The sequence below is a fragment of the Hyla sarda genome, chromosome 11 (genome assembly GCF_029499605.1).
Source record: "Hyla sarda isolate aHylSar1 chromosome 11, aHylSar1.hap1, whole genome shotgun sequence".
In the NCBI taxonomy this organism is placed as follows: Eukaryota; Metazoa; Chordata; class Amphibia; order Anura; family Hylidae; genus Hyla; species Hyla sarda.
Window position 1 is genome coordinate 95,001,242 of NC_079199.1, and position 14,261 is coordinate 95,015,502.

General features: G+C 43.6%; 1 protein-coding gene across 27 annotated transcripts in view; it reads left to right on the forward strand.

Moving 5' to 3' along the window:
- GPHN (gephyrin) overlaps positions 1 to 14,261 on the forward strand; it is a 314,240-nt gene that overhangs the window by 139,894 nt on the left and 160,085 nt on the right. For all 27 annotated transcript variants that reach the window (XM_056546198.1, XM_056546189.1, XM_056546185.1 and 24 more), the window contains exon 6: positions 13,332 to 13,398. In XM_056546198.1, coding sequence (XP_056402173.1) covers positions 13,332 to 13,398 — 67 coding nt within the window. The remainder of the gene's footprint in view (positions 1 to 13,331; positions 13,399 to 14,261) is intronic.

Consider the following 14,261-nt stretch of genomic DNA (forward strand, 5'->3'; position numbering starts at 1 on the left):
AAGCAGACAATATATGTGGACACGCCCACTTTTACAAAACTGATGTGAACAGTGTAAACCGCGGCACAAAGCTCTTTGAAAATATGGTCGATACTTTTCACGCCAAAATTTTGGTGCGAAAAGTATGGACCACATTATCAAAGAGCTTTCAAAGGGGGTGAGGGCTATGATGTCACGAGCTTCCAGCATTCGGAACAGTTTGTTCCAAACGCTGAGCAGCGGAGTACCCCTTTAAGAGTCTTGTGAAACTTATGGAAATAAGCACTAGCAGACCTAGCCGCCAATTCCAGTGCGCCAGTTTCTCTCTTCCATTGCAATTACCATTGACGGGTTGCTGCTGAGGATACTAGATTGCCACTGACAGGCAGCAGATCTTTTCCACGTTCCTACCTCTTCAGGGGTGATTCGCATGCACCCAAGTGTGTAACAAGGTGAGAGTCCATTTGCATCTAACAAGTGTTGACCCTCAGAGTTACAAGAGGCGATGTCCTTGTTTTTTGTCTTCTCTTGTTCCTTGCAATGTTCATCCTAATCTACCTAGTTCATGTATTTGAAGGGTTACTCCACTCCCCAGCATCCAGAACATTGAGTTCCAAACCCTGTGTGCGGGCTTCCGTGTTCAAGCCCGCCCCCTCCTGACATCACGCCCTGTCATGGAACGTCACGGCCTGCCCCCTCAATGAAAGTCTATGGGAAGGGGGCGTGACGGCCATCACACCCCCTCCTATAGACTTGCATTGAGGGGGCGGGACTTGATGTCACATGACAGGGCGTGACATCATGAGGGGGCGGGCGTGAACACGGAAGCCTGCACACAGCGTTCGCAACTGGGTAGCGGAGTAACCCTTTAAAACCAAAACTACAGGAACATATAGGAAAGTGGGAACCCTCATTGAATTGCATTGTACCGAAAGAGACCTGCCCATATGTAACTATGAAGACTTTGGGGTGGAAGTTGTTTAGCTAGAACCCCGGGTAAACTTATATTTACAAACAAATGTAACCCCAATAGAACATGTGCTTTAAAAACAAAATGGAACCTCAATGGATCTTATGCTTTCAAAACAAAATGGAACCCCAGAGAAACAATATGGAAGCAGACAAATCGAGGTGGCATCTACAATAATCGGAGGTTTAGTGTGCAGTGCCTCTTCAGGAGCAGTAGAATCCAAACACCATACAACACTCCATGGAGGATCACAGGGCGCTGCCAACGGAGTAGTCCAATGGATGTAAAAATATTTTATTAAAAACTTACTACGCCGTACGAAACCGATCCAGTTTCTTCTTCAGGTACCAGGAGCGGTGATGTCCATCTTTGTCTTTTTCTTCGAAGATCTTCAGTGTTTCCCATTCCCTGCAATCAAATAGCATTGGAATAAATAGGGTACTACAATCTAAAGATCTTGGCTGAATGCCACAGCTCAATGAGTTGAAGTCACATGGCACAGACCCCCCCCCCCCCCCCCCAATATATTACGTCTTCTGAGGCATAATATTCAATGATGAATCTTTCCTGTAAACTTTCTCTTATAGCAGACTATGTAGCTGCTTTGTGGTTCTTGTGATTTCCATATGTTCTTACCTTCTTTTGTGACTGGCTAGATATGCCTTATTAGAAGAGAACGTATAGCTTAACAATGCCTGACTGTTTTGTGGCTGCTTGCTTAATGTTTATTTATGACCACAAAATACCTATCATTGCTGATCAATATCTGTCATCAGCGAGAACCACACCAACAATTTCTAGTGGTTCACTGCAGGGTCTGTTTACACGTTACCAGGAATGCATTAAATGGATTCCCAATAAAGGGACATTCATTCCACTTGGTTACTTGTATTCTTAAAGCAATATTTCCCCCAGGAGCATTATCTCCCGAGGTCTCGTTCCTGCACTTTGCGCTACAGAAACACCTAATTTGCCAAAGGCGTCAATGAGATTCTCACACTGTCTACCACGTTAGCTATACCACCCTGCCACTGACATATCATCAGTACTACAATACCGAGCTAGCCTGCAGCGTAACGCTCATCATGCCCATGGCTACCACATATTCACTGCAGATCGGTGGGGAAATGACTGCTGTCATTTGACGCTTCATTAAAGGGGTACTCCAGTGGAAAACAATTTTTTTTAAATCAACTGCTGGCAGAAAGTTAAACATTCATAAATTACTTCTATTAAAAAATCTTAACCCTTCCAGTACTTTTCAGCTGCTGTATGCTCCACAGGAAGCTCTTTTCTTTTTGAATTTCTAATTTGTCTGACCACAGTGCTCTCTGCTGACACCTCTGTCCATGTCAGGAACTGTCCAGAGCAGGATAGGTTTGCTATGGGGATTTGCTCCTGCTCTGGACAGTTCTAGACTTGGACAGAGGTGTCAGCAGAGAGCACTGTGGTCAGACTGATAAGAAATTCAAAAAGAAAAAACTTCCTGTGAAGCATAAAGCAGCTGATAAGTACTGGAATATTGTATTATAATATTTGTAAATAGAAGTCATTTACAAATCTGTTTAACTTTCTGGCACCAGTTGATAAAAAAAAAAAAAAAAAATTGTTTTCCACTGGAGTACCCCTTTAAGATGATTCCTAGATGCTGTTTTGGGGCTGGGGGAAAAAAAAGTCAGGGTCTCCCATTCTAGTGATAGGTGGGGGTCACAGTAATCGGACCCCTACTGACCTAGCTTTTTACCACCTATCCAAGGGATAGGTGATAAATGCTTCTGGCCAGAATACTTTAATTTATTAAAGAACATAAAGCTGTGATAACTGATGTGGAGAAAAAAAACAAACACCTCCCCTCCATGGACCTACCTACAGAGGGTGCAGGTGTCCCTGGTGGCCCCTCTGCCACAAAGTAGATACCATTATTATACAGTAAATTGCACAGGCTAGGAAAGGACCATGCAAACACCTTTATTCATGGTTACAGGCTCCAAGAAAAGTATGTTTAATCAAATTCTGCATTCCCTTTCTCTATACCAAATGAAGGTTACTAAAAAGTAGGGGTAGGAAAAAATGGAGTATGGCTAAAGAGGCGGGACTACATTTGGGATTTGTTTGTAGTCTGTTACCATGGATATACATGGACCTGCCTAGGTGCTGTAAACACAAAATAGTAAGGACATTTTCCATTAAGACTATATGGGGGAGATTTATCATTGCTTTTAGAGCATTTTTTTGTCTATGTTTTGGCGCAGTTCAGGCGCGAGCAGCATATTTAGTGACTTTTATGCTTCTTCTGATATAGACAGTTTCACTCTTTTTGCCTACCCGTAGAACTTTTTCTTTTTGACCACGCAGTGGTCACGTATTTATCATTTGCGACTTTTGTCTTAAGTCGCTATTTTGTGCGCAAAGGTACTTTTTTCTTTTTTTTTTTTTTTTGACGCAAAGCTACACCCTCTACCAGTAGGCGTGAGAATCACTTCTACCTTCCATAATTCAACCTTTAACCTCTTATGGACGACAGCGTCCCACTCCCCTTCTATGACACACGCTCAGGAGCTGAGGTCATAGCTGGGTGGTCCCTGTGGCTATCTGCCACCAGGACCCATCTCTAATGCCAGATATCACCGATCACGATAATGCCCGGCTTTAACCCCTTAGACACCGCAATCAAATTTGATTGTAGCGTCTAAAATGCAAGTAAAAATGTCCAGGCAGCTCTGTGAAAGTAAGTAAAGACACCTAACCTGCCAAATTCAGGACCCAGGAAAGTGTCTACTTCCCTCCCTCACAAGCGTCTAGAAAAAGTGTATGTGGTAGAGCTTTTCCCACCACAGCAGAGCTGCGCAAAATTCATCATCCTGCTGCACCTTCTTGATAAATAAGATGCACGCTAGTCATACCCACCGCCCAAATAAATGTGGTAAAATAGCTATTCCGTAGACATTCTATGATAAATCTGGACCTATGTAACTGCGCGTAGTCACTTTCTTCCTACAAACCAAAATATGTGTTAGTAAGGGGTAAGGGTTGAATGTTAGGGGGTATGACTGTAGAGCATTTTGGGTTTGTTTGTAGTCTGTTACCATGGAGACACGTGGATTTGCGGTTTCAAAACAGGAGCTGTAGACACGAAGAAGCATGCAATTTTTCATCTTGACTATTAGCAAAGTCGATTCATTTTCCTCCTATAGTTTGCGCCAGTGTTTTGGTGTCGGTAGAACATGTATCATCCTGAAGTCTAGATTTCAGCACATTGGGGATTGTCTAAGACAGATTTCTGTGTCTTGTAGATTGTAAACTTTCATTTCTCAGTAATTTTATTTGATGTCACGTACAATTCAAATTCTAGCTTCTAAATTTACTCCTTTTATAAAACATGGAAAATTATATGAAACTGTTATTTTTCCGTTGAAGGAGTACTCTGCTGCCCCAGCATTCGGAACTTTTTGTTACGAACACTTGGAGCGGGTGGTGGGGTCGTGACGTTACAGCCATGCCCTCTCAATGCAAGTCTATGGGAGGGGGCGTGGCATCCGCCACGCCCCCTCCCATGGACTTGCATTGAGGGGGCATGGTGTGACATCACGAGGGGCCATGATGTCATGACCCCGCTCCCAGCATTCTAAGCGAATGCGAGGTGCTGCACAGAGATCACGGGGGTCCTAGCAGTGGCACCCCACGTTCATACATATGATCCCCTATCCTAAGATGTCTAGAGGCGGAGTACCCCTTTAAAGTTGGTTTCAGTAAGGAAGGTGGTTTTAATTATGGACATTTATCAACGGGTTTAGTCAGGTTTTCTTTACTATAATTGTCGCAAAATTGTCACAACTGCGACTACGCGATTTTTCGTGCGACATTTTGACTGAAAAGCGAGAAAAGCAAGTTTTCCAAAAATTAACTACGTAGTAATAATTTTAAAATGGACTACGGGTAGTCAGGTATTTATTAACTGCGACAGTCGTAACTGCGCAAAAAAAAGTCGCAACAGGGTTAAAAATTTACGAAATTTACTCCAGCTCAAACATGGAGCAGAAAAAGCTACGACCAAAATAAAAAAGGAAAAATTGCTTACATGAAAGAAAATTATCAACAGGCTGAAACCAGTTGATAAATAAGTCGCACATAAGCATAAAAAAAGTAAGGAAAAAATTACTAAAAAAAAAGATACATAAGCAAACATTGATAAATGTCCCTCTATAAGAGTGCATTCACACCACGTTTTTGCAGTACAGTTCCCATATCAGGTTTTTGATGAAAAACTGATTCCTCAAAACGGGACTAAAATGTATCAAAACGTGTGTACAAATTTTTAACCCTTATATGGTTAAAAACCGTATACTGTTTGAAAATTGATGTACGGTTGCATCTGTTGTTTAAGAAAAAAAAGTATACGTTTTTACCTTTTCATTCCATTATGAATAAAGTTTCACTTGTTTGATTGAAATTCCAAGAAAACAAAAAACTGTGCAAAGTCAAAAACCATATGGGGCAAACCGGATGGAACCGTATGCACATGCGGTTCTGTACGGTTCCCATTGACTCCCATGTAAAAAAACAAAACAAAAAAAAACCTATACGGTTTCAATACGGTTTTTCACCCGGACCAAAAACCGCGGTAGGCTACGGTTTACGGTTTTGGGTACGGGATAAAAAACAGACAAAACCCTACAAGACACAAAACGGATGCAACCAGATGCATCGTTTGGCATACGGTTTTCAATGGAGAGTCAATGCATACGGTTTTCAATACGGTTCCGTACGGTTTTGAAAACGTATACGGGAACTCTATTGCAAAAACGTGGTGTGAATGCAGCCTGATACATTGAAAACTTAAAGGAGATATCCAGTGGTGAAAAAGTTTCAGATCGCGGGGGGGGGGGGGGAGGTCTGACCGCTGGGGCCCCCTTGCGATCTCCTGTACGGGGCCCCGACAGCCCGTGGGAAAGGGGTGTGTTGACCACCGCACAAAGCGGCGGCGACTAGCCCCCTCAATACAACTCTATGGCAGAGCCGGAGCGCTGCCTTTGGCAATCTCCGGCTCTGCCATAGCTATGTATTGAGTGGGCGTGTCGGCCGCCGCTTCGTGCGGTGGTCAACACGCGCTATCTGGCCAGCGAGCCTGGCCCACATACAGAGAGATTGTGGGGGGCCCCAGCGGTCGGACGCCCCGCCATCTGAAACTTATCCCCTATCCTTTGGATAGGGGATAAGTTTTTCACCACTGGACTACCCCTTTAAGCTTTTTCTTTAAAAAATAAAATACATAAATAAATAATAATAATATTCCTATATTATGCTGCAGAACCTGAATACATAAGGTAGCACCAATGTCTCTGTACGGCATCCAGCTGTAAAGTATGGCTTTGTTTTTACAAATGTGTTACCGTGTAATGCGCCCTTTCTTTAGAATGCATTATTTCCCCCTTCCAGGCTGTAGCCGTTAATACAAATGCGGTCGTTCTTATTTCTTATGTTATCATAATGTTACAGGGATGTGAAGTTTGGCTATTTATGGATCCGGCAGATCTATAAAACATTTCTGCGGCACAATAATATTGTAATATACGCTTGTTATGTAGTCAGCTGTTTTGGCTATCCCAGTTTACAAGGTGCTGTTTTATAATTCTCCATGTCAGCAGTTCCTTGTGGATGTCCCTTAGAAAAACAGCAGGGAATGCAGGTAATCTGCAGAGCGCGGAGATGAAAAGGCCTGATGTGTAACTAAGGGGAGAGGAATATTCTTTTCTAGCGTTGGCTGTGAACGTGACTCTGCAATATTGTCACCTAAAATAGCATCCTAGGGAAGCGGAGCAAGATTAATGTTATTCTCCGCGCGCGCGACGGGGGAGGGGTCTAAACTCGTGATCCTTTAATGTAAAATAGTAGCACAAAATACCAGTGCATTGAATAATATATTCCCAGAGGAGACTCGTTTTGTCATCATTACCAGATTTGTTCTTTGCATCCTCAGTATTGTTTAGATTTAAAGGGGTACTCCGTTTTGGAACAAACTGTTTTGAATGCTGGAGCCCCATGATGTCACGCACCCACCCCCTCAATGCAAGTCTATGGGAGGGGGCGTGACGGCTGTCACGCCCCCTCCCATAGACTTGCATTGAGGGGCGGGGTGTGACGGCATGAGGGGTCGGGGCTATGATGTCACGAGCTCCCGGCGCCGGTTCCAGCGTTTGGAACAAACTGTTCCGAATGCTGGAGCCCCATGACGTCGCGCACCCACCCCCTCAATGCAAGTCTATGGGAGGGGGCGTGACGGCTGTCACGCCCCCTCCCATAGACTTGCATTGAGGGGCGGGGCGTGACTGCATGAGGGGTCGGGGCTATGACGTCACGAGCTTCCGGCTCCAGCGTTTAGAACAGTTTGTTCCAAACACTGAGCAGCGGAGTACCCCTTTAAGGTGAAGCCATTAAACCTGGACACTGTGTGGTGAGATGCAACGTCCCTACAGGTCTTTACTATGGACCAATAGGTACTCTCTGCAGCCTTAGTGTCAGTTCACACTGTGGAATGTCCGTGTGGAATTCCGCCAGAAAATTCAGCTGCAGCAGAGTCCCATTGATTTCAATGGGATTCTGCAGCACTGTGCACACGGCAAATTTTCCCGAAACCGGCATCCACAAGTTTATTCTTTCTACGAATTCCGTTCGGAAATGCATTGCGGTCTATAAGACAGCATTTCCGAGCGGTCCTAGTGCTCTCTGGATCGTGCAAATGTTTGGAATGTTCTCCCATGTTTTCAGGGCAGACATTTCACACATGTCCATCACGTGAACCTGGTCTTACAGTGCCTCATTGATGCTTTAGCGGATACTACCTTTATGTGGCATGGGGTGGGATGTTGTTCTCACAGATTCATGCATATAATGCATTCTCCAGATCTTTTAATTTTTTTTCACACTTTATGTTGCACCATAAATCTGCACTCAATACCCCATAATGAAATAGTTGTAACAGAATTATAGAGATTTTTGTTTCGTTAATAAAAAGGATAAATTAAAATATTCAGACCCTTTACTATGACACTTGATATTTAGCTCTGGCTCTTCCCATTCCCATTGATCATCTTTGAGATGTTTCTACACCTTGGTTGGAGTCACCGGTGGTAAATTCAGATGATTGGACAGGATTTGTACAGACGTAGCCCTGTCTTTATAGGGTCTCATAGCTGACAATGCATTTTAGAGCAAAAACCAACATATGAGGGGGAAAGGGTTGCCTGTAGAGCCTTTACCAGTCCTCATACAATCATGTCAAGGAAGTAGCCCCCATGTCTTCCCCCTTAGATGTCATAGTGTACTGCTCAATGGAACAGCAGAGCTCTCTGTGCCGTTCCATACAGCAGACTGCAACATATACAATTGGACTGTGCCATACCTTCCTTTAGAAATGGAAAAACTGGGACAGGGGAATTACAGACCACACATAGAATACTGTGTACAGTATTGGTCAGACCACACATAGAATACTGTATACAGTACTGGTCAGACCACACATAGAATACTGTGTACAGTACTGGTCAGACCACACATAGAATACTGTGTACAGTACTGGTCAGACCACACATAGAATACTGTGTACAGTACTGGTCAGATCACACATAGAATACTGTGTACAGTACTGGTCAGACCACACATAGAATACTGTGTACAGTACTGGTCAGACCACACATAGAATACTGTGTATAGTACTGGTCAGACCACACATAGAATACTGTGTACAGTACTGGTCAGACCACACATAGAATACTGTGTACAGTACTGGTCAGACCACACATAGAATACTGTGTACAGTACTGGTCAGACCACACATAGAATACTGTGTACAGTACTGGTCAGACCACACATAGAATACTGTGTATAGTACTGGTCAGACCACACATAGAATACTGTGTACAGTACTGGTCAGACCACACTTAGAATACTGTGTACAGTACTGGTCAGACCACACATAGAATACTGTGTACAGTACTGGTCAGACCACACAAAGAATACTGTGTACAGTACTGGTCAGACCACACATAGAATACTGTGTACAGTACTGTGCACCAGTGTATAAGAAAGATATAGTGGAGCTGGAGAGGGTTCAAAGACGGGCAACCAGGGTAATACGGGGAATGGGAGGACTACAGTACCCAGAAAGATTATCAGAATTAGGGTTATTTAGTTATTAGGGGAGACCTAATAACTATGTATAAATATATCAGGGGGCAGTACAGAGATCTCTCCATGATCTATTTATACCCAGGACTGGATCTATAACAAGGGGGCATCCTCTACGTTTAGAGGAAAGAAGGTTTCTACACCAGCACAGACGGGGGTTCTTTACTGTAAGAGCAGTGAGACTGTGGAATTCTCTGCCTGAGGAGGTGGTCATGGTGAACTCTGTAAAAGAGCTCAAAAGGGGTCTGGATGCATTTTTGGAGAATAATAACATTACAGGTTATTGATTCTAGATTTATAGGGACAGAAGGTTGATCCAGGGATTTATTCTGATGCCATATTTGCAGTCGGGAAGGAATTTTTACCTCTAGTATTGAGGCTTTTTTGCCTTCCTCTGGATCAACTTAGTAGGGACTCATTAAGGTTTTAGGTTGAACTTGATGGACTCTGGTCTCTTTTCAACCTTATGAACTATGTTACTATGTATGTTACTTTTTCAAAGTAAAACGAATCAACGGCTAATTCATTAGATTCAGATTTGGCAGATCTTACTGTACGTTTCTTCATCTCTAGTCAGGATCTTTCCACTGTTCACCGGGGGTTTCAGATGCCTGACCCACGGTCATCACCAGATTACTATGCCGGCTTTAAAGAGAACCTGTCCTCAAACCATATTTTCTAAACTAACTCAGATTATATTCCTAACACCCCTCCTGCCCTTAAATTTTTTTCCTGAGCTTTAAAAAGCTCTGTATTATACCTTTCCCCTTACTCACATTGTGTAAGTTCCCGGCAGGATAAAGTGGGCGTTCCCCAGCATGTGCGACGTCCCTGAAGCCTGTGAGAGCTGTGCCTCACCATGCCCTACAGGCACTTCCTGAGTTTGGACTGTCCGGGTGGAGACCAAACTAACTGTTTGACTTGCGCAGGGAACAGAACAGAGCCACCTAGTGGCTGTTTTTTCAGTCACATTAAAAACCTATAAAGCTTGAAAATTTTAACAGCAATTAAATGGCAAAGTGTCTTATAATTACATAAGGAACAATATATTGAAAGTTTAGTTTGGTGACAGGTACTCTTTAATTGAAGAAGGAGTTAGGCTGCAAAACAACAAGCACATGTGTGGACCTCATGCTGTTTTGTTGTGGTCACCCCACGTCATTTTGGGGTTTACTGATGGCAGTAGCTATTACTGATACATAGTTGAGATGCCAATGACACCAAGAAACACTTCAGCAAATAAACTAGAATCTCTAATCTCCATGGGGGAGATTTATCAAAACCTGTCCAAAGGAAAAGTTGCTGAGTTGCCCATAGCAACCAATCAGATCGCTTCTTTCAATTTTGAAAAGGCCTGTGCATAATGAAAGAAGCGATCTGATTGGTTGCTATGGGCAACTCAGCAACTTTTCCTCTGGACAGGTTTTGATAAATCTCCCCCCCATTAGTTTAACCCCTGAATCGTTTTAAGGCTGCATTCAGCTGTATCCGGTTTCAGGGAATAAACGTATGGCAACGTATGTAAAGACATTTCATAAAAAAACGTATGTAAACCGTAGCATCCGGTTGTGTACGTTTTGCATCATTTACGGTTTTATCCCGTACACAAAACCGTAGTCTACTACGCTTTTATGTCCGGGTGAAAAACCGTTTACAACCCGTATAGTTTTTTTTTTTTTTTTTTTTAAATGGTGGTCTATGGGAACCGTACTGAACCGTATGTGCGTACGGTTCCATCCGGGTTTGCACAATACGGTTTTGCAGTTTGCACATGCGCAGTGCACGCCGATAGTTCTTCCCACAAACAGAACAAGAAGAACTTTATTTAATTAAGAACAAACATAAAACCATATCCGTTTTTATTTTCTTCAAAAATCCTGATAGGGGAACCGTATTGCAAAAACGTAAGGCTGCATTCACATCTCGTTTTTTACATACGGGTGCCGGATCTGGCTGGGGGAGGGGAAAACCGGGCGCTCCCGTACCCCAGCCGAATCAGCCCGTAAACCCATTTACTTTAATGAGCCGACCGGAGTCAAACGATGACTCCGGTCGGCTCAGTTTTGACCCGTATCCAGATTCCCAACCGGACCTAAAAACCGTAGTGTATTATGGTTTTAGGTCTGGTCACAAAACTGGATACGGGTCAAAACTGAGCCGACCGGAGTCACTGTTTGACTCCGGTCGGCTCATTAAAGTAAATGGATTTACGGGCTGATCCGGGTGGGGTACGGGAGCGCCCGGTTTTCCCCTCCCCCAGCCGGATCCAGCACCGTCTGTAAAAAACGAGATGTGAATGCAGCCTAAGCCTGTCACGTGCAGGATCATAGCTTCATACTTCTCCATAGAACCTTATCTTCCTTAGTTTTTAGGCTCTTTGAAATTGTCCAGTAGACTATGTGCAGCCTGGATGCCTCAGATGAGAGATGATCAAAGGAGATTCTGGCTGACAACAACTTGCGTTCCGTGCCTCCTCTAAAGAAACAGTGATAACTGATCTCTGACAGCTCACACGTCTGACAGCCTTCTCCATTGATTGATTGCTGATAATTAGTGTACGGGATGGAGACTGTGATTTGGCCTCAACCAGGGAAGGGAATGTAGGGCATAGAGACGTATTGACTCTCTACACCAGTATTTACCAACCAGGGTGCCTCCAGGTTTTGCAAAACTACATCTCCCAGAATGCCTGGACAGCCGAAGGCTGTCCAGGCATCCTGGGAGTTGTAGTTTTGCAACATCTGGAGACACCCTGGTTGGGAAACACTTCTTTACACAGTATAAGCACTGAAAAATTCTTCACTGCTACTTTTACCAAACCTGTTGAACATAAAGTAAAATGTCAGCTGTATTACGTATTATGGAATATGGGGTTGAAAAGGAGACAGAGAATACGGCGCTCTGATAGTGTAGTAAGTTTTAGATGGTATAGGTGTGTGAAAAAAGCAGAAATACCACTCACCTTATTGTGTTGTGCAAATGGCAGTCCCTGATGAAGAGAGGAATTCCCTCTCAAAATGCGTTGTCCTGCCAACCCAGCTATCTGTGTTAACTAAATTGCCTCTGTATGATTTATACTCTGGTAAATAAAAAGTTTTTCACAGCAAACTGCCTGCGAAAACTTCTTCAACATCCCGGTAAAGCGCCGATCCCGCAAGTCTGATTTTTTGGATCACCCCTGCCAGGGTGTCCTGCAACCGGCCTCCAGCTATTATGTATTAAAACACACAGAAACGCACATAATGATACACAGCACAGATATATAAGCTTAGGGTATGTTCACACATCAGATTAAAATCCAACATATGCAGAATATTCGCACGGAAGACATCCTAATCTGACCCGCAGATTCCTGTGCAGATCATTATAATAATTAGAACAAATGTCATTTTATTTTGGGATAATCCTCAGCTTTCCCATGCGGGATCTACAGTGGTAAAAATTCACAAGGGAAGTTTTTACATGAATGTGAGGGGGCAGTCTTCACACCTGACATGGGTTCGGTGAGGTATCCATGCCAATATTGATGTCAAATGTGTCATGGGGCCTTACTGCTTTAGACCACTGTCCACGGAAACATCTTGATTTGTGCTTTGCTGTGTATATTGGGGTAAGAGCAGCAGAGGCTCCTCATTAACATTACAGGTCGAGATTGCAACAAAAAGTAACACCTCCAAGGAAGCTGTAGGCAGATTATACAGGATCCACTATTGTTATTAAATGCAGGGACAGCTCATCTCCTTCATGTCTTTAAAGGGGTACTCTGCCCCTAGATAGGGTATAAGATGTCTGATCGCGGGGGTCCTGCCGCTGGGGACCCCCGCAATCTCTTCTGCAGCCTCCGGTCATTAGCTGCACAGAGGAAAGCTTTTCTCCGCACAGCTAATGACTGGGGGGGGCTGCAGGAGAGATCGCGGGGGTCCCCAGTGGTGGGCCCCCTGTGATCAGACATGTTATCCCCTATCCCTATCTAGGGGCAGAGTACCCCTTTAAAGATGAGATGTCTAGGGGCGGAGTACCCCTTTAATGACAAAAACTATTACATCAGAAATTCAGTTTATTCTGCTAACTATATGTATGAATGGATATTTGGGTATGAACATTGAGTCGGGATCATATTAACTTTGTTTAGTTTTAGATTATTTTATTATTTTTTAATTATCTTTGTTTTGAATGTAATTTTTTTTTCTCCCATTAGACCAGTGTGTGGAATCAGAGGCAAGACTCTTATCATCAATTTACCAGGGAGCAAGAAAGGTTCACAGGTAAGTTTATCTCTGTATCACTTACCATGATCTACTGTTAAAAGTAATCTTGTGCAAACTTCTGACAGGCGCTGGGAGGGCATACACACTTCAGCTCTCGGCCATGCACAAAGCATGACCAAGAAAACGGCTTTTTAAGTCCAGGTCGATGGCTGTGATAGCGTCAGAGAGGTGAGATCTTTCCCCCCAAGCTCCCTGTAAAGAGAGCCTTCCGGGCACTGGCCCTCACCAATGATTGACAGCTCCATTGGTGAGGGAATTTTTCTTCATACAGGTGGGCGAGTGGTCCATGATATCCCTCTATACGCTGTGCAATTACTGAGGACGGTATTTGTTCTTAAACTAGATAGAAAGAAACTCTAACATCTAAGCATTGATAAACCTTAGAACTGGAGAATGTTTAGACAAGAGCATTCCATTGTAAAGTACACAGGTACTTCAGGTTATCAAAAACCTAAATAACCCCAATGCCTTGATCCTTAACCAATGCCAGGACCCATGGTTGGTCTGGTTGTCCATGGGGATCTAGGTTACTATGCATTGCACCTTTCAAGATGAGTCAGGGGCCGCTTGCTGACTTTCACCTCCGGGCCGGAAAAGATGGAATATACTTCAATGGCTTTCGGTCAGTCATCTAATGTAAACCTTGATTGGAAATGCTTTTAAAGAGGTACTCCGGTTGAGGAAAATTTGCTGGGACCCTCGTGATTTCCTGCATGATGTGATGCTTTGGCTCTCATTGTGCACGGAGCGGAAATCGACTCATCCCCTCTGTGCATCTCTAAACGAGTACCTGAGATACGTAAGCACTGTACTTGTGTATCTCCAGCTCTTCCATAGAGATGCATGGAGCAAGTGTGTTG